Source organism: Macadamia integrifolia, chromosome 1, assembly GCF_013358625.1.
Source record: "Macadamia integrifolia cultivar HAES 741 chromosome 1, SCU_Mint_v3, whole genome shotgun sequence".
NCBI classification, from domain to species: Eukaryota; Viridiplantae; Streptophyta; class Magnoliopsida; order Proteales; family Proteaceae; genus Macadamia; species Macadamia integrifolia.
In genome coordinates this window covers 6,804,564-6,825,961 of record NC_056557.1, presented here as the reverse complement: position 1 = coordinate 6,825,961, position 21,398 = coordinate 6,804,564, and the positions used below count along the sequence as shown (strand labels likewise).

The window sequence follows — 21,398 nt, the reverse complement described above, 5'->3', positions numbered from 1 at the left end:
TGGGGGTGCGGGTGCGGGTGCGGGGGGGAGTAGTTACAAACATCCAAATATATGGGTTTTAATATTTTTGTCCTCATAGATAGAATCTTTAGTTGGGGGCCCAAACCAACGCATCCGCAAGTTGGCAACCAAGCTAAAGGCCCTTGTTTTGTTCCTTAGTTTCCCTTATGGTTCTCTCAGATTTGATTTTCTATGGTGTCAACATGGTGTTCGGCATGTATCCAACACTTAGAAATATCTTGGGTTATGTGTGATCGCCTTGGACTTAGTACCAAGTGTTTCTAAGCGTTGAATGTATGTCAGATGCCATATTGTGCCATAGAGGATTTGAGTCCGGTTCTCTCTTCCTATATATACATATAGGGTGTTTTCTTCTTTTTCGCAATTGACTTATGTGTGTGTAAGTGGGCCGGGCCAACCCTCCAATCATCATTTCCACTCCTATATCTCCTTCGGCCTCTAAAAGAAGTGGTGATACATTAGGGGACCAGACGTCTGTCGCTTACGCTTGACCCACCAAGCCCACCAGACAGCCCATCAGTCTCAAAACAGTTCAACTCTCGGTGCTGTGACACTATCAATTTTTTTTAGAGTTAAAGATATAGACAAAGTTTCCTTGAAGAAAGAGGGGTCCTGATGTGGCCTCCTCTCTCCCATGTATCTCTCCTTTATTGTACAATGTTGATGGGCTGACTGATATCCGTTCACCATGATCTCAGAAAAAAAAAAAATATTATGAGAAAAAAGCCTGAAAGACAGCGTGGCCCTTGTTCATAGATAGAGACTTCTGATGTGGGATTATTATTACTTTCATCAACCACGTGAAACTGTAGGAAGACCTTGACACAACCTTAGCTCTCATAGCACTTGTTAGGGACTTGGGCAAAAGTCATTATCAAAAGTTAATCATTAAAGAAAAGGTTCCCAAGTGCTTATAGGTTATCTCCACTTTGAATTACTCCCCAACACCATCTTTAATGGAGCCCACTACCATAAATTACTTTTGAAAGAAATGATTTGCCCTCTAAATACTCTGGTTCGCTCTATGAAAACAATAGAGATGTTACTGCTTTCAGAATTTTTTTAGACCAAAAGATCGTTCATCAAGCATGATACTAAAAGTGAATCAAACTTTGTAATTTAGCAATTGGCTTTGATTAGGTGTCTAATCCATCCGTTCCCATTTTGAACCTGTGGGCCACCTATTGGACGGTCCACTATGATTGGTAGACCACATTTAGTAGAAGTGATGGGGATCAGAATCGACGAGGTGAGAGACTCCAAAACTTTACAATGTGATATCCAACCTCAATGTGGGCGGAAGATGAAGGAAGCACATGTGGGTTGTCTAGAAACTAAGAATTAAAAATAGTTAGAAAGTATTGGGAAAATATGAAGGTTCTCCTCTTCCTACGGCTGTGGCTCCGGCAATAATGCATGAACATGTACATATACTACTTTGCTTCTTAGAGTGCTTAAAAGTCCAATAAGTGTGACTGAATCCATCTATCCATCCTTCATCATTTTCAAACTTCAACTTTGAGGGGTGACTGGTGAGGGGAGCTTTCAGTGAGAACAAAGAAGAAGGGATCCAAAGTGGAAAAAGTAAACTATTTAACAAGAAAAGAATAGAAGAAATATTGAAATCAACAAAACAGAGTAAAGTGGAAGGTTCCTATTTTTACCTTTTCATTATTGTCTTTATAGTTTATTTTACCAATGAATTGGGCTTTGGTCATCTCTGCAACTTGATAGTAATACGATCGATAATGAGCCACATGGCCCACATAATTTAAATTTTTTTTGAATTATTGGAGAAAGATGTCTTGTATCATGTTACCTTATCAAATCAAGGATATCAGCATATAGAGAAAAAAAAGTTGTCAAATTGCGTAGTGTATGTTACACCTTAAAAAGAAAGACACAGAAAAACACACCTGTAGAAATACAACCCTGAAATGAGGAAGAAGATAATGAAAAAATAAGAATAATCAATGCACATAGGTTTACGAGATTCGGCAAGATTACCTATTTCCTCGGTGAGATGGGATCCTACTTCATTATCAATGGAGAATAGGGTTACAGTACTCTTTCTCATACCTCTCAGTATTGCTTGCATTACAAAGAAAGAAAACCTCGTTACATTCAGAAAATACGAAAAACCCTAATCCAAAAAGTATAAAAAACCTTAATCTAAAAAGTATAAAAAACCCTAATTCAAAGAGTACAAAATCGTCATCTTGCCTGTCAAAATACTTACACCAATACTTATTGAATTAAATTACAATGAAATATAAAACATCGTGCAACAACAGTAGTATACATTTATATAGGAAGACAAAAACACACATTCCCATTAAGAGGGAGAGGGTTCCTCCGCTGGCTGAGTGCAGCTTCGGACACACCAAAATATTCTAAAGCCCACAAGAAAACAGTGGGGGAGCAAACCACCGACCAAATGGCCAACTCCGGCACTTTTAGCCCTTTCAAAGGGTAGTGGGAAAGCGCCCATTGGGAACTCTCGACTCCTGGCACCCTATCTCAGTGGGAAGTAAAAGGTCAAAAACTACTGACATGTTACTCTTCCACAGTACAATCCTAATGTCTGTCTATCCATACACGTGTATAAATCACTTCTGGATTCCAGATTCCTTTGATCACCTCTCCGCCTGCCGCCTCACCTGCCCAACGTACAGCCTGCACCATCATCTTATATAAACCCAAGCCCTAACATATACGTGTCACGATTCCATTGGCATATCATCTCACATTCTCTTCCTACAGTACCATGACCTTTCTTCACAACTCCATAAATTGTGACGTACCCCAAGGAAACTGCCCTCTACCAAATAATTACAGATTGTTCCGTCCCAATTGACCCATGAGGCTTCCAATCCAACGTTCTAGATTCAGGGATGACAAAATATAGTAACATCACGAGGTGGTCCCACTCTCCAGCACATGCGTAAAGATAAAACCTGTAGCCCTCTCCGCCCATTACTGCAATATCATCATCATCCTCTCTCTCTCTCTCTCTTTCTCTTTCTCTCTCTTCAGTCACACGCACAACAGTAGTCTTATTTTCTCCTGTGCAGTGCCGTGTTCGAAATCCACGAAATTAAGAAATGCTGCTACTCTAAATTCCATCTCCAGACTTTGTGATCTCTCCCCAAGAAGTAAAATGGCGATCTTCCACCGAAATTTACTATTTTTATTTGCAATTTTCTTCATTTCTCCGACGGAACTGTTGGAGACGGTGACAGCGATGGCGACTACTACAAACAGCAAAGACCAGATCACATCCACGACCTTGATTGCGAAAAAGAAAGACCAAATAGCCTGCACAATGTGCTCCGCCTGCGACAACCCTTGCAACCCAGTGTACTCTCCGCCACCCCCATCTCCACCACCGCCGTCAACCGGGTCTGACTGCCCACCACCACCCTCGCCGCCGAGTTCCGGTTCCGGCGGCACTTATTACTACTCGCCGCCGCCGCCCTCGCCCTCGCCGCCGCCTCCCTCGCAGCCAACGACTGAGTATTCGTCACCACCGCCTCCCTGGCAACCGACGGCAGTGTACGGGTATCCACCGCCGCCATACGGAGGCTCTATTGGCGGCGGTGTCTATCCTCCACCGACGAGCTCCTACCCTGCGCCTCCACCCCCAAACCCAATTGTACCCTACTTCCCATTCTACTATTATAGCCCCCCTCCGCCTACTGGCTCCTCAAATGCCGTCCAACTCAAGTCTCCCACTGTATTCTCAGGCACAATCGTTCTTTTCTTGCTACCCTTTCTCTTTTAGAAGATCCGACTACAAATAAATTAACTGTTAGATTTTGCTGATCTACAAATTAGAAACAGAGAAAGAAATTCCTCTGGATTCGATGGCGACATTCAAAGACGACGACTAAGGGGTTTAATTCCACGAAGAAGGAATGAAGGGCCTCAACCTTCATCTGTATCTCACTTGTATCCTTACTCTTCTCCCATTCTTGCAGGCCCTGTTTTACTTTCTGGTAATTTCGATTTATTTTTCCTTTTTGTTATAAATGTGATTACAAATAATGACATTAGCGATTCTTGTTTCTTTCATTATTGTCTTTTTTTTTTTTTTTAATTGTGGGAGTGAAATAGGGTTTTAAGGATTCTATTATAAATAGAATACTAATTGTTTTTGTAATCATTACTTAACACCTTCATTTTACGAACCCTCACTGCTTTTTCAAGGCTGCGCCAGTCTCGGAATAAATCTTGGATATATGGAACACATTTGAAGAAGAAAAAAAACCAGGCTTAAGATTGCAGCCCATAATCTATCTTTTTTCATTAGGGAGAAGTTTTCTTCACCTCACCGTGAATCTCTGAATATCTGAATTTTAGGGCCCGTTTGATAATGTTTCAAGAAACGCGTTTCTGCTGTTTCTGTTTCCAGAAACAACAGAAACGGAGCAAAAAGCGTTTGATAAAACTGTTTCGTTTCACTTATTTTTAAAAATAGAAATAGAAATTTTTACTTATTTATGATTCAAGAAACGACCCAGGCGAAACAAGTTGAACTTGTTTCGCCATTTCTGGAAACGACTTGTGGCAATTCTTTCATTGGTTACCATCGACTTCTAAAAACATGACTTATCAAACACCTTCAATTCCGTTTCTGTTTCTAAAAACAAAAATTTATGTTTCTGCCGTTTCTTGAAACAGAAACGGCAGAAACGGCAGAAACGTTATCAAACGGGCCCTTAATGTTATGTGTTAGGATCTTTAGGTTGGTTTAATTGATACTGATTTATCTATTGGGCCCAAATAGTTATAAATCCTCTTTGATATGAAAATTTCTAGTTTTTTTTTATTTTTCATTGTGGGAGTGGAATAGGATTTAAAGGTATCTATTATAAATAGAATACTAATTGTTTCTATAATCATTACTTAACACCTTCATTCTCAGAGTGCACCAAAAAGATAGGAAACCCTCATAAATACTCATGGGGATTCAAATGACTCTATGGGGTTAGAATCCCTAACATAATATCCAACCCTTTACATCAAGCTATGATATTATTTACTTTGGAGCGAATCCGTCATAATTTTCGAACTGTCATAACAATGAAAATGGTGCTTGAGATTATTAACTAATCGAGTCTCTTCCCCTTAACCAAACTAGGATTAATCATTCTATGTACTGATCAATGCTTCTCCCATTTATTGCGCAATCTTCGAAGCTCAACTAATCTTGGACTGTTTCTTGGGCATGATGTTTTGAATCTCTCATCAGGGAAAGGCCTAGTGGAAACTCGGTCCATTCCAATATTGCATATCAAACACAGCACAAGTTTTCGTGCTCAGATCAGTTATATTAGACATTTTCACCCTTAAAGATATCGATATCAATCTGGTATTTGTCAGTTATTATATTAGTGCCACCGATTTTATCCTCGGATCTAAATCAACTGTGATCAATCTGAAGTGTGGATCAGATTCTTATACGAGAAGTTCTCTTACGATCTGATCCAAATGGGTGGAATATATTTCATCTTTCTCAGAGGCCTGATCCGCTCTCATCAATCTGGATCTTGATTCTGGGTTATTAAACTCAAGATTGAGTTGACCATTTAAGATTTTTACTCAATATCCGCCCTCATCAGTCTTGTCTATCTAATCCATTGATTCCATGTATGAATCAAACCAAAAAAATTCTTTTGCATTTCCCAAGCCTATAGAAATTTAATGAACCCTAGGAATGTTGGATGGCCCATTCATGGTACTCCATCGATTTAGAAAAAAAAAAAAAAAAATCCTTTATTTATTGATCGCATCAGGCTCCATATGACAAAACAAAAATGTCCTTGTGATCATGGTCAACTGAAATAAGCCCAGGCCCATTCTGAAGCCTGCGACGGGCCTGTAGTTTTGAACCAAGAAATATACCAATAGCCAGGCGATCCATCAGATGGTATAACTCTTGGATGGAATACAAAAAATGTCACTTGCAGTTGGTGACACCTAGATCATTCCACCTATTTCTAGAAGTAGACAGCTCTCAAAGAGCCCAAACCTGGGCCCATCAAATAGATCATATCCCATTCCATGGGGAAGGAGGGGAAGCTTTGAGATACAAAGGCGAGGTAATATATCAAACAACTGGTGGGTGAGTCCTGAACTAGGAAGAGTCGAGAGAGCCTCCTCGGCGGAGATGGCTCATCTCGCTATTGCTCTTGCCATTAATTGCTGTCTTAAGCCCATCACCTTTACTTTCAAGGTGATTGGCACTGGCATCAGGGGCATGGGACCTTCGCTTATGTTGGGTGTAAGGGTCCAAGGGCTTGATTACACCCTTACTCTCCAATTATGTCATAGATGGAACGTATGGAAACTTGCCCGACGAAAACGGTGTGTTTGTCTCTTTCACCCTCCTGCTCTTATCTTCTAGCAATCGTAGCTTCTGTTCTCTGTCGGCAGCCACAGCCTTCCACACCTCATTCGCATCCATTCCCTGCAATAATTAAACCGATTCATCTCATTCTAGGAGAGAGAGAGAGAGAGAGAGAGAGAGAGAGAGAGAGAGAGTAATTCAGTGATTTTCGAGCGACTCGTCGAGGTCTCTGCCCATAACCATTGCGACAAGGGTTTGCTTGACCTCATTTTTGGCTCCGCAAGTCTTGATTGTGTTCTCTTGTCGGATGTTTCTTTTTTTATTTCTTTTCTTTTGGCTATTCTTTAGTTGCTGATTACTAATTGCTCCGAGGAACTACAAGAAGTAGTAGTAGTAGTTAAAGAGGGTGAATCAATAGTGGCAAGTGTTTACACGTGGCAAAAGCTTCTAATGCCTTGTGATGCTTTACGGGATAAAAATCGTCTACAATTCTAATCTTGTACAATTCTGTACCATACCCCTTGAAAGGGTGACACGTGGACAAAGTGGTTTGAACGGCTCAGATTAATCCTATATTGATCCAACTCCAAACCAGTGAGTTGAAGTTGGATCAATGTAGGATCAATCTAAGCCGTTCAAATCACTTTATCCACGTGTCACCATTTGAAGGGGGTATTGCACGGTATTGCGCGGATAAGGAATTGCAGACGATTTTTATCCTGCTTTACGAGTAGCTGTCCTATTGCGCTTTTGATTTAGTTGTCGCTGCTTACATTCTGGGAGGCTCTTACTACCTCTAATATTGTGATTTATGATGACACCTGCCAGTCCATCTACCCTGTAATATGGATAATCATATACTCTATTGTTGTACATAGAACAATAAAAACAAGAGAGAACTTTATCTTTCACCTTTTTTTTTTTTTTTTGGTAGTGCAAAATCTTATTGAAAAAAGGACCGGTTACAAGCCAAGGCATCAGCTTCGTAGAGCTGATTCAACTAAGGAGTGGATTGAGGCCATACTGTCCTACACCGGATGGACATGCCTCTCCTTGCAAGGGTGTCGGCAATATCCTTAACAGCCCTTGGAACATAAGAAAAGGAACACTTTATAGGATTGGCACACATGAACCTGATATCCTCAATGATATGCCAGATTTGAAAAGGAATACAACTGGAATTGTTTGAAAGGGCAGTAATCACCTCTAGGTTGTCTGATTCCACCAAAGGCGAAAATATCCTTAATTGCTTCAGCTTCTCCGTTAATGATTGAGTGCATTGGTGTTGGATTCGATGCAACCAGTAGTGGAGATCCATTGTGATTATGAATGATAAAGCCTAAGGGACCAAAAGACATGTCTTTAACAAATGATGCATCGGCATTGATTTTCACCACATCAATAGGGGAAAGAATCCAAACTAGATGTTGATCTTGCCTTGGTGTAGTAGCAGTAGGATGATCCACAACCTCTTCATGAGACTTGGCTCGATTGAACTCGTTAAAGAAAGCTTCAGCTTTGCATATTACATCAAAAGGGGTCCAATTATCTCTTTCGAAGATGAGCTTGTTCCTAGCAAGCCAAAGCGTCCAAACCACAAACGAACAAAGGCTGAACTTCTTCTTGGTCATTAGTTTATCTTGTGAACTGAGGTCACACCATTGTTGGATCCAAGAGTGAATGAGAAAGGAGGGATCATCAGGGATCCGATGGGAGAGAGAGGACCCGAACCAAACGGCATTAGCAAATGGGCAATGAAGAATGATATGGTCAATGGATTCAGATTGTGTTCCACATCTTGGACAAGAAGGATCAATTGGGATTTGTCTTCTGTTGAGGCCTTCAGCTGAAGCAACACCATTAGCAGTCATACGCCATAGGAAAGAGCGAATCTTAGGCAGTGTGTTGCAACTCCATGTGAAATTCCAAACCGTACTTGGAATATTAGCCCTGATTGATTGATGAGATGAAGAGCCCCTACCTTACATTTCCTCCTCTTTTTTATTCGAAAGTAAGTGGTATGTAGACTTAACTAAGAATGATCCATTCCAAGATGTACCCCATACTTGAAAATCTTCTCTAATGTGTAAACCTAGTCGAATTTTCCTTATCTCACTTGCATCAGATGGGGAAAACCAGGAGGTCAAAATGTCATTTCTCCAACATCTGTTAATAGGGTCAATAAGGTTTGAAACCCAAACCAGAGTACATCCAGGGAGAGGGGGATGTTGGAGCTTGAAATGCTTAAGTGAGTGGACCCATTTGTCTTCCCAAATTCTAACCCTGCTGCCTGTGCCAATACTCCAGATAAGAACCTCTTCTAAAATTGATCTACCCAATAGCAAGCTACGCCAAGCCCAGGAAGGGTGATTACCCACTCTTGCAGAAAGAAAGTTAGAGTGGGGGAAATAAATTGCCTTCACGTGCTTTGCCCACCAAGATTCTAGATTCTTTCATAAATTCCAAGCTGCTTTAGCAAGAAGAGCATGATTTTGGAGCTTTGGATGCTTTAGGCCTAGCCCTCCTTTCAACTTCGAACAACACAACCTGTCCCATGATATCCATTGAATTTTGGAGTCATTCTCTCCCTGCCCCCAAAAAAATTTTGTAGAAGCTTTTCAAATAGCATCATGGTGAGCTTGAGGTAACTTGAAATGCGAGGCGGGATAACCAGAAATTGATGAAACAACTGATTTTAGAAGAATCTCCTTACCAGCTAGGGTAAGAAGTTTTTCCTTCCAACCTTCAATTTTTGCCGAGGTTTTGTCTCTGATTTCTTTAAACAGAGCAACCTTGTTGATGCTAAAATCAAGGGGGAGCCCAAGATATTTATGAGGACCTTCACCATATTTAATATGTAATATACGAGAAAACTATATTTTGAAACGCGGAGCTGTGTTTGGGCTAAAGGTAAGGACTGATTTTTGCCTATTGATTGACTGGCCACTGGCTTTGCAATAGAGATCAAGGCAGCCCTTCAGATTGTGGATCTGCTCTAGCTGCATTTTCTAAAAATAATACGCAATCATCCTCAAATAGTAGATGAGATACTGCTGGTGCTCTGTTTCTAACTCTTATTCCCCTTATAAAATTGTTCCTTTCAGTAAATGCTAAAATTGAGCAAAGAGCTTGAGTGCATATAGTGAATATTGTCGGGGAGAGAGGGTCCCCTTGCCGGATCCCTCGAGTAGGAATAATGTTGCCATATAGAGTACCATTGATCAAGAAACTGACATTAACAGAGCAAATCCCAGACATGACCATTTGAACCCATGAAGAATTAATATCATGTTGGAGGAGAACTTGTTCGATGAAAGCTCATTCTAGCCTATCATAGGCTTTCTTGATGTCAAGTTTCAAGGCTATAAAGCTCTTCTTGCCTTTTTTCCTACTCCTAATGTAATGATATAGCTCATGGGCTAGGAAGACATTATCTGAAATAGATCGCGCAGGTATGAAGGCCGATTGCGACGCAGCAATTATGCACTAGAGCACTTCTTGGAGACGGCTAGCCATAATTTTTGAGATGATCTTCATCGCCAGTCCACATAGGTAATCAGTCTAAAATCCTTAACCAATTCTGGGCAGTTCTTCTTTGGGATGAGGCAAATAATGGTTTTATTGAAGTGGGGAGGGAGAACTCTTGTATGAAAAAATTCAGAGATAAAACCAAACAACTCAAGATGTGTTAGATCCCAAAATCTTAGGAAATACACGGGAGGGAGACCGTCAATTCCTGGAGCTTTAATAGGTTTCATAGCAAAGAGAGCTTTCTTAACTTCATCAATGTCCGGGCATCTACAGAGCGCTTCATTCATGTCTTCTGTAACTGATGGAGTGATACAATTCAATGTCTGATGTAGGGAATCCACATCAACACCTTTAGAAGTATAAGTTTACTGGAACAAGAAAGAATCTCCTCTCTGATCTTAGACTGAGATGTTATCCAAGAACCATTAGGCTTTTTCAGCTTCAAAATTTTATTAAATTTCCTTCTTTGAATAGTTGAAGCATGAAAGAATGAAGTGTTTAGGTCTCCACCATTTAACCATTGGATCCTAGATTTTTGTTTCCAAAAATCTTCCTCCTTCAAAAGCTCATCAACAAGCTGTGAAGTAATCTCAGACATACGAGTTTGGGAGAAAACTGAAGATGGGAGGCTCATAAGATGTTCCTGTGGGTTTATGGTTGTCCTTGTTGGCAACCCGGCCACGTGGCGGTGATGACATGGCCAGTTTGGGTGACATGGATGAAAATGATGACATGGTAGTGTCCAGTGTCATTGATGAGATAACAGAGCCGCTTGGTATGCATAGAATGGTTTGATACATCCTTAGTATGTGGTGCGGATTTCTGGGTCAAAACTGGTAAAATTAGCCTATTTACACTCAGGGGAATTTTCGGCAGTGAAAATGACATTTTTGGAAGATCATTTCTTCATAAAAATATAGATTGTAATTTATCTAGTCCAGTGCATTTGATTTTGTCGCATTCTGATACCGTATGAAGAAGTTACGACATTTGTGGTAGTTGAGGGCAATTTCAGTATTGAAGATGAATTTTTTAAAGGAAGTTTTCTCCATGTAACAATACGACAAAAATCCAATCTTTCCAACGGTTCTGATTTCATCGCGTTCCGATTCCGTATGAGAAAGATGCATCATTAGAAAGGTCTAAGGGCATTTTGGTCTTCTTATATGAATGAGTCAGATGATTGAGTCTTCTGAAAATTGTAGACCGTCCAGTTACGGTTCCAACGCACTTTGTTTCATCTCGATCGGATATCGTATGAAAAAGTTATCAGTGTTTTCGTAAAGCCAGTTTAAAAATCCAAACCGAAAATTCATCAGTATGCTCTCGGTGTTGGGTGGATTTTTTGAAATTTATTTTTGAAATTGGAAGGGCTTTTATATAATTTTGATATTTTGAAGGTCTTAGTTGATAAGGGGTGTTTAGTACTGGAAATATGAAGGCAGAGGCTTATATGTATATAAGAGAATCAGAGGGATCCTTAATACACGGCTCAGATTGAGCCACGTTGGTCAGACTCAGATTTGACTGTTTGTACAAGAGCTTGCATTGAAGATGCTTATCTGAAGCTTCTCATTGGTCAAGTGAATTAGATATGATGGTGTGACTCACCATATTGAGTATTGATTGTGTGTAGGGGATATGCGTAGAATCTATAAAGAGATTCTCCATATCTTGATCTGAGCCAATCATATCAGATCGGTTCCGATCTAATGGTCAAGATCGATGAAACTTTATTGAAGTTAGCCGACAGTGTACCGTGAAACTCGTTACACCAACCAATTGGTGATCGACAATGCGTCTGAAAATGTCAGCGCGTACGTTATGATGACGTCATTGAGATTCAAAATCTATGGTTTAGATCTATTGTCCGTTGGTTCAATCGGATGGCTCAGATTAAGAAATACCTTTTTTATGAGATCTACGGCCAGATATGCGCCTCTGTTGCGCGCACCACCAGTGTAACCTACGCCACCCCCACGAAGATTCTGTTTTAGGCTATCTCATTACTCTAACTTCAAATGGTCATATCTCCCTCATTTTAACTCGGATTTTGGTGATTCAAGTTGGAGATTCTTCATCTTTCCAATTTCTACACAACAAAGGAAAGAAATCAGGCAGAAGGATTGCTGAGGTGGTTGGAAAAATGAGTTGAAGTTTGTGGAAGGCTAAGGGTTTGAATGAAAGACTTCCATCCTCTTGCACTTCATCCATAGCCCCCATTAGAGGCTTAGAAAGTTGCTGGAAACCAAGGCAGCAAGCTCTATTGGTTTTTTCCAAGAGAAAGAAAAAGAAAATGGAAGAGATGAGAAGAAGTTTTTCCCTCTCTTTGTGTGTGTCTTGAATGCCTCTCAAGAAAGATTTTCTCATATCCAATTAATGGAGTTTGATGATTTTTGTTGAGATTGCTATTTTCCCATTAAAGCTTTATTTACAAGGAAGACTAGAAGAGGAGAAGTAGAGAGAGAGAGAGAGAGAGAGAGAGAGAGAGAGAGAGAGAGAGAGAGAGAGAGAGAGAGAGAGAGAGGAGAGAGAGAGAGAGAGAGAGAGAGAGAGAGAGAGAGAGAGAGAGAGAGAGAGAGAGAGAGAGAGAGAGAGAGAAGAGTGTGTGTGTGAATGTGAATGCCATTGTTGCTCCATGAAAGTAAAGACAAGGAGAAAAGAAAGAACAAGAACCTAGAATTTGGTTCTTATGAGTTGCTTCAAGAAACCCAAGTGCCAATCAGGGTTGAAGGATTGGCGGCACCGAGACAACATAGTTATGGTCCACATCAAGTGGAGATCGATATTATTGCATCTTCGACGGTTACTCATTGCCAAGGTAACCTCACTTTTGTCAAATTTTCATTATTATAAATCATTGCAGGCAAGATGTTTGATAAAATGCCTAAGTGATAGTGGTAGTTTATTTGGGGGGAAATTTGCATGTATGAGTGCTTCACTATAGGGCATTGTCATAAGCCCAACTTTATTTTTTTTTTATGTTCAGTGGATGCTGGACACAAGGGCTATGTGTTCCTTGGTAGTTACAACTACCTAAACCTATTTGTCGTGGGTGCAGCCTTTCATATCATTATGAGAAAACAAGGGTGAAGACCTAGCCATTGTATGTCATTGGTGGAAACTGGGAATATGTTCCCTTGGCTGTGGGTGCAGTTATAATTAGTATTGAGTAAATACTGAACCCGATAGTGGGTATTACTCCGTGCATGTAGGCAACTGATCGAAGCACGTATTTCTTGTGTTGTGGATGTGTATGTTCATATTTGTATTGTGGATTGGAGTGCTTGGCTACAGAATGGGTGTGTACATCTTGTAGACCTGACCACTTGGTGGTGCAGTGTGGATGTGCACAGACTGTGTATGTATGTGACAGTGATTACCGTGTGAGATTTATGAGACAGCTCTAGGCAGCAATATAAGATATGTGAATAAGTTATGTGCAACAGTAAGAATGATCAGTAGTATACATAGTAGCTCTGGACAGCATCAGTAGACTGTGCTATTGAAGTGCAAATAGTGATTGCCACATCAGGGGTACAGTTGAAAAATGAAAAAAATATTTGGCACACTGATTCACCCCCCTCTTAGTGTCAATCGGGACCCAACAGTTCCAACTCCTCCTTAAGGTTGGATATGTTAGTTTGCAAATTACCAAAAATCTCAGAATTCCATTTCTTAAAAATTTTTCTACAATTCTTCTATTTGAAATTTAATCCCTATCATATTGAATATGCTATAATATAATAATGCTTCATGAACATTCTACATCATGTCTACTGACTGTAACAATGAACATGTAGGTATTACGAGATACGGTGAGGCTGAGTCGTACCAACAATTACTTTTTCTTAATCGAGATAATGTGAATTAATCTCAGCCTGACATGTTTAAGGTCTATTCATAGCTTGGTTAGAGCTCGTTTATCAAGTTCAATACGTTTTAAAGCAACATTGAGAAGAAAAAAAAATCTTGTTTTCCAAATTTGCCGGAAAACACAAAAATCAAATTATTTATTATCGATTGATGATTTTTGGTGGATTGTTGATGTTGGTTGATATTTGATATGGACAGACTTAAACAGATATTAATAATAGTCGTCTCCAACACTTTCACTCTGATTGGCAAATTCCAAGCTCTTTCCATTGTGGGAGTAGATTAGGGTTTTAGGGATTCTATTATAAATAGACTAGATCGCAGCCATTACTTAACACCTTTTTGGTTTTGGGCACACTTCTGTCTTACAAAAGGTATTCTAGGATAAATCTATATATTTGTGTATTATTAAGATACCAAAAATAAAAAATCATTGATCTTATTTTAGGGACTACACACATGGTTGATCTCTTTTATAATTCTTGTATTCTAAATACTATGGAGTAGAATCCTGAAGAAATTTAGGCAAAAAGCTCCTCAACGTCCCTATGCAACATTTATTAAACAAAAGCAAATGGACCTCCAGCAATAATGATCGGCGAGAAAGAAATTAATCCAACGCATTGTGACACAGGTGAAGAAGACTCTTACCCTTAGTTCGATGTACTCTAGTTCTCACCACAGGCAAGGGCAACCCCAGAGCATGAAAGACGAAATAAACTAAGCCTAGAAGTCACTTTCCTGGAATCGCTAAGCCACTACATTCTAAGTCTCAACACCTAATGTATGTCCAAGCCCTTACAGCCCTAGGATGAATCATTGAAAGATGATTGGTGTTGGATAGAGATGCAACTATGCACTTGAGATCGGACCGCTTCTTTGGAAAGATCCTTGCCGTGCTCTTCCACCCCTTTTTAACGGTCCTATCCCTAAAATGTGCCCTAAACCTCTCAAAGGAGAAACAGAAGTAACAAGGGAATGATGCGCTGTGTGCGTCCCACAGCAGCATAATTAGTTTCCATCGCTCTCTCAAAAGGTCACACGCTTGCCTCTCTTTGCCTTTGTGGTTGTGGGCCAAGTAGCCCTTTCAAGGTTTTCACCCTCATTAGTCCCCAAGTTGAGGATTAAAATCTTTAATCCTTTCCACCAAAGTACCATTAGAGAGACTAAAGTTGGATTTCATCTGTTGTCCCCTTTGTCGGGACATAATATAAGCCCTATTACAAGCTCCAATAAATAAAGAACCTTTGAAGTTCAAATCCACAGTAACTCCATTAATAAAAGTTCAACCCTGGCAGGAACTCAAGCCATTATTCAAATTAATAAATGGAAAATTTATGGATATATTTACGCAGAAAAGTAATAGTACAGTACAGTATTTGACCCTTTTTAGCGAAAAAAAGAAAAATATTGCCAATTTCTTCTCTCTCTAATGCCCCGAAAACACCCCAAAAGAAAACAAGAAAAAAAAAAAAAAAAAAAAAAGAGGAAAAATCTCATGGGCTGTTTACTGTTTAGGCATAAACAGAGCCGCAAGATAGAGCCATCAGTAGCACGGCCGCCTGCTCTTCCTCTCCCAGCTTCCTCTGTTTCTTCATGGTTGATCTTTCTAGAAAGACTTCCCTCCCTAAATCTACCAATCTCAGCTTTAGAGATACGCCGAGCTGCTTCTTGTTTGGGATATTTTTCTCCTCTTTCTTCACCTTCCTTTGTCCTCCAACTCCTCCTTTGTTCAGCCCAAGGAGAGCCCTCCTTTTCTTTCTGTATCTGATCCCGCAAGCATTACAGAGTGACTGTGAACAAACAATAGCCGAAAGCAGATTCAGAAATATAACCGATTACATAAGAAACCACCAAAGAATTGAAGAATATTCGGATTTTTTGTGATCACCTTAGGCCCAGCTGGACCGCCTCTCCACAAGGGGGTTTTCGTAGTCCCACAGTCAGTACAGCTCTTCTTTGGATCGTTCACCTGGCCCTCTTCTGATGAAACCGCTTCTGTACATTTGATATTCATCTCCTCATACTCTGTCTCTGTTCCACATATCTGAAACCAGAAACCAAAACATAAATCAGGTATACGAATCATAAAGCAATGATCACGTATCAGGAAAAATCTAGATAGAGAGGGAGGGATAGGAATAGGAAGAGCGCATGATTACTCACTTTCTCACTCAGATCCATTATCTCCGCCACCTCACCCAAAAACCTAAAATAAAACCTAGAAAGCTGGATTGAACAGATGAAACTAAGTGGGCTCTCTAAACTACAGAAATGCCTTCTCTAAATTTGAAAACCCTAATCATTTGAGTAGAACTATCGAGAAGATGAGACACGGAGCTTAATAGGATAAACTGTGACACCAAGAGAGTGCATGAGATGAGGATCGATCAGAATTCCAGTTGATGGAAATACTGAATTTAAGGAAGAGATCTGAAACAAAGCCAGCGAAGTTTACTGAAATCAAATCAACAACAGTAGCAAAAAGAAAGAGAGAAGCAGATCAGATCTTTTGAGAAAGAGAGAGAGAGAGAGAGAGAGAGAGAGGATAGGCGTTTGAACTTGATCCCTAAGTTTTGGCTATTGGCTTGTTTGGCTTAGTAGACGAGAGGCAGTGAAGTGAATAAGGAATTTGGCTAACTAATAAGGAACCGACATGCCGAGATCAGAAGGCGAGAGAGAGATAGTGAGAGAATGATAAAAACGGAACCGACACAGACCCTCCTTAACAAACTTGATCGCATACATACGAAACCCTAGCCCTAGGTTTATTTCAAATGACCAAATTACCCTTAACATTCTAAACATTAGCGGTATAGTGCAACTCCTTCTTCCCCTCTCCCCAAAACGAGGAGGGGCGCGCCGCGCCACACAATCTTTACTTCCCGCCTTGCTTATGCGCCAAACCTAAATTTTGGTTTTCAATAATAAGAGATCAGTGTTGGGCACTTGGGCACTACGGCGCCAATCCGTCGGTCTCGGCCGGCGTATGACTAAAGTTATGAAAACACCGTAGCAAATACCGTATGGCGTATTGGTGATGTCCGATACAGTGATACCAATATATCGTCTGGATCAGTTTGATTCAAGATCAAAACATATAATATATTTCTACCAAAAAAATATAATATATATATATATATATATTTTAAGGAGAGGGATATGTATGCCGCCAATATCAAGTATGTTAGCGGATTGTACCAATAGGATCACATTATGGAGTATCATTCAGGAATGATATGAGGGTCATTCCAGAAAAAGGAAAGAGAGAGATAGGCACAATGGGTGCTAGCATACTTAATATCGGCGGCATATCCAACATTTTCCCTTTTTTTGGGAGATTTAATATAAAAAATAAAAGGGAGAGGGATAGGTATGCCACCGATATCAAGTATACTAGCGGATAGCACCAATAGGATCACATGATGGAGTATCATTCAGGAAGGATATGAGGGTCATTTCAGAAAAAGGGAAGAGAAAGATAGACACAATGGGTGCTAGCATACTTGATATCGGCGTCATACCCACCCTTTTCCCAAAATAAAATTATATATTATAAAAAATCTTTTTTTTTTTCCTGGTAAAAGTTTGGATTGAATGGGTCGATTCGTATTGACGTTATATTGGTATTAGGCTCTGATGATACTAATACATATCAATTGATAAGATACCAATACCTCGGACACTACTTAAAACATTGGAACCAAAAATGAAAACTGATTTGATTTCAGTTAATTGCCCTAACTCAAAGGGCATGCTCGGTTCAACGGTAAGGTAACAATGTAACGACCTGATGATTAGGTGGCTGAAATAGTCTATCAACATTCTCGGGGTAAGGTTGCATAGTTCTCGCTTTTTGGACCTCGTACATGTAGGGAGCCTTGGCATCAGGTACGCCCTTTTTTTAATTGCCTTAACTCTTTGGAAAGGAGTTGGCCGAGCCTAATCAGCCAAATCAATATTAATCTCAAATCAATCATGATCTTAGTAAGATTTGCATGCAAATGACTACATCGACTTCCCCTCTTTCAATATTATTGATGTAGAGACGTTGCAAATATATATCAAGTTTAAATTATTTACAGCGAGCAGTGAGGTGCAGTAAGCATCCAACAGTTGAGAGGGCTCAACCATGCACCCGTTGGATGCTTATTATACCTCACCACTTCACAGTAGACAATTTTGACACATATGTATCACTATGAATTAAAACAATTTAACACGTATAATTGAAGTTGGAAAAACATTCCACTCACTGAAGATCAGAATCACAAAGCGGTACCGATGCTTCAAGACATTTTTTTTTTTTTGGTAAGACTTCAAGAAATTGATGGCTGCATCCATATTGAAAGACAATCAAGAACCAATTCAGAATGGAAGGAAAATCGTACCTTAATTCCCAATTCTAAAACTCACTCTCTATATCTCTTCTCCTACTCTAGGTCATAGTTTTCGCTCTGTGTTTTATGATTTTATCTCCTCCTACTCCAATCTTTCTCTCTTCAACTTACGTGGTTTTCCTATTAAACAATAATGTGTATGAATTCAATTTTTTAAAAAGAAATAGCATTTTTATTATCATCTAATTATATGTTATTTTCTGTTCAGTTTCAATAATTACCTGTTAATAAATGCTTGGAATATTAATCTCATAAATTACTGACAAAAGTTTTACAATTCTATTGACCAACAAGAGAGTTTTTTTCCTACCCAAAAAAAAAAAAAAAACTAAGAGAGTTTTTTTCTTTTTGGTGGAACCAACAACTACAAGACAGTTCATGGTCAGGAAAAATACAACCACATAAATAAAATAATTATTTCTCAATAGTATGAAGTGTCTCAAATGTTCTTGAGATTACTCCCCATGAGTACCATCTAATTCTCGTAAATGTTGACTCATGTCATTAATTCTTAATAGTCACACCCTTCATTTAACCATCTTTTTCTTTTAAATAAGAAATTAATGCTATTAAAAATAGTTTAAATGGTCAAATAAAAAAATATTAAAAAAAAAATGTTTTAAATAACGTCTCTATATATGTATTTAGAATTTGACATCATTCTTGTTCTTTATATTATTTAAAAATAAATCATATAAATAACATCTCTATATTTGTATTTAGACCCTGACATTATTATGAATTAAAACCATTGGTGGGCTTTTTTAAATTAACCCAAAAAAAAAATGGGCTAATGCTTAATTTGTTGCATGGCAAATTATGTGGGCTAAAATCTTGTAAATAGATATGTCCGTCTAATCACAGTGGGGCATGAACATATATAGATGACGGGATAAATCATAAATTTAAGATTGAATTTTGGATAACCAACCACCAAAATAAAGTATTTAAGAAGATTGAATTTGAACAAAATCTTGCCCATGGATGTGGATGTTGAATTTGGGAAATTATTGGGAAACCTTCTGCTGATTTTGAAAAAACAAACTAGGAAGATGGGGAAGGTTAAAGAGACAAACTGGGCAAATATTATGGTGATAGTAGAACGAAATGAAAGATCAAAGGTAACCCATTTGTTTGTCTTAAAGGGCAAATAGGAAAAGGAGCCCACAGAAAAGCTGATCACTGCAGCAAAGCCCTCCCCACTCTCTCTCTCTCTCTCTCTCTCTCTCTCTCTCATTGTTTTGTCTTGTTTCACTTTGTACTCAATAGGCCTTAGGCAACAGGCAGAAGTAAGGGAAGGGGAGGGGGCGAGGGGCGAGGGGCGAGGGGCGAGGGGCGAGGTCCAGGTCCCTGAGTGGAGGCAGACCAGAAGGGAATTTGAGAGCTACGAATAGGTCTCATCAGTCTAAACCACTGAAGAAGAGGCAATCTTCTTCTGCTCTCCTTCAAATGACAAATTAAATAATTAAGGAAAAATGACTAGATTACCTATTTTTGGGTTTCACTTTACAAAATTATCCACTCTATGTTTGAGCTAACAAAAATACACAATATTAGGTTTGATTTTACAAAACTAACCAAAACAGTGTTCCTCTTATGTTTTATTGACCTTTTTACCCTCCACCCCTCATTCTCCGGTCAGCATGTCCATCCTAATCCTCCCACCCCATCAGCCCTGTAGATCATTTTTGCCACCCATCGCTATACAAGCAAAGAATAAGGATCCATCAACAGTACAGGTGGTTGCTCGATATTTATTGATACAAAGCCAAGTGGTCACAGGTGATCCGCAAGTTAGCTGTTGTAACTTTCTCTCGGACTTTTGGAGGTTTTCCTATTGGATCCAATGTTCGATGCCGGATTTGCAAAGACGAACACCTCCGATGTTCAATTTCGAATTTGCAGAGATGACGATGTTTGAGGTTCGTTCATCACTCACGCATCTAGTCTCTCTTTCTTATTGATTTTTTTGGGGGGGGGGATTTCCTGTTAAGTCCGACATTGTCGGATGTGGAGAGATTGCCATCTTTGTAGAGCCATATATATATATATATTTATTAAATTCTATAAACCCTCTTTTATTGCCAAAGATCTCGTTTGTGTTTTAGCATCTCCCAAACTTTCCTTCAATTTTTTTTATTATTATTTTAAAGTTGCATAGAGAGTAAAGGAAGAGATGCTGAAGGGAGAAAAGGGTGAACAATCTAGTTCATGTCTAACTGACGATGGGAAAAGGGGAGGAAGAAGAATATAGAGGGTAAAAATCTAACTAAAACCATAGATGGATGAGAGAGGTCACTGTTTTCGGTAGATCTGTAATACTGAAACTTATTTTGAGTGATTTAATTAACTGAAATATAGGATAGGTAGTTATGTAAAAGGGAACCCAAAACTGAGTAATCATGTAATTTTCCTAATAATTAAATAGATTCTTCTCTCTCTCTCTCTCTCTCCTCCTTTCTTCTTCTTCTATCTCTTCCTCCATTCACCATATAAAAGGAAGAAATTTGTGGAAAGCTGAGCCATGGCCATAGCTCAAGTGGTACTCTCTAATCTCTATCTTCGATAGAAACGCATAAAAGAGAGAGAGAAAGCACGCAAATGCCAGAGTTTAGAGACTGGAGTTGTCTCCTCGGTAACAAGAATTCATGCCTCTATTTGTTATTTATTTAAACTTTGTCAGAGATTACCATAAGTGTCCTATTTTCTTCAAGCGATGCTATGGCCGTCTCTTCTAGAGTTTCTCTTCATTCCAAAAAAAAAAAAAAAATTGCAAGATATGTTTTGAAATATTTCATGTCTTGGGATTTAAAGAAAATATTTGTTGGATGAGTGTTTGGAAGAGTAAAAGGGTATTTCATAATTCCAAACATGTTAGGAGAGTATTGATGACATTAAATTTACGTGAAGAAAACTTTATTTAATTTGGTCACATGGGAAAAAGGTATGCATAGAACTAACGAATGTGAGATGAGGGTCTATAATGCAACCTTTTTATTTCTATCCCAAAATGGGATGCATATATGGTTATATATCATGCACAATCGTGTATAAAACCACCTCTCCACTTGTTATATTTAATGAATAAAAATCATATTATTTTTTTTATACTTTTGATTCCCTCATTTTATTTCAAACTTCATTAATATAGAATTGTATAATTAATTCCAAATTATTTGAATTTTTGCTATTAAATTTATAGAAAAATAAGTCTAAAA

At 39.0% G+C, this 21,398-nt stretch overlaps 2 protein-coding genes across 2 annotated transcripts; one reads left to right on the top strand and one right to left on the bottom strand.

The window, feature by feature from the left end:
• The first annotated feature begins 2,983 nt into the window (after window positions 1–2,983).
• On the top strand, window positions 2,984–4,095 carry LOC122076516 (extensin-like). Its single transcript, XM_042641840.1, has one exon. It carries the CDS (start codon window positions 3,182–3,184, stop codon window positions 3,803–3,805), a length of 624 nt encoding a protein of 207 aa, XP_042497774.1. The 5' UTR covers window positions 2,984–3,181; the 3' UTR covers window positions 3,806–4,095.
• Window positions 4,096–15,072: 10,977 nt separating this feature from the next.
• LOC122076898 (GATA transcription factor 16-like) lies at window positions 15,073–16,497 on the bottom strand. Its single transcript, XM_042642519.1, has 3 exons — window positions 15,947–16,497; window positions 15,672–15,827; window positions 15,073–15,573 (listed from the first exon to the last, which is right to left on the bottom strand). The coding sequence occupies exons 1-3, from the start codon at window positions 15,962–15,964 to the stop codon at window positions 15,295–15,297; spliced, it is 453 nt and encodes a 150-aa protein (XP_042498453.1). The 5' UTR covers window positions 15,965–16,497; the 3' UTR covers window positions 15,073–15,294.
• Window positions 16,498–21,398: the final 4,901 nt, after the last annotated feature.

Bases quoted from the DNA above. Each gene is read 5' to 3' on its own strand.
- LOC122076516 (XM_042641840.1), top strand. From the start codon at position 3,182: ATGGCGATCTTCCACCGAAATTTACTATTTTTATTTGCAATTTTCTTC.
- LOC122076898 (XM_042642519.1), bottom strand. The intron at 15,574-15,671 runs GTGATCACAAAA...GTTTGTTCACAG, and splicing joins GCGGTCCAGCTGGGCCTAAG to TCACTCTGTAATGCTTGCGG.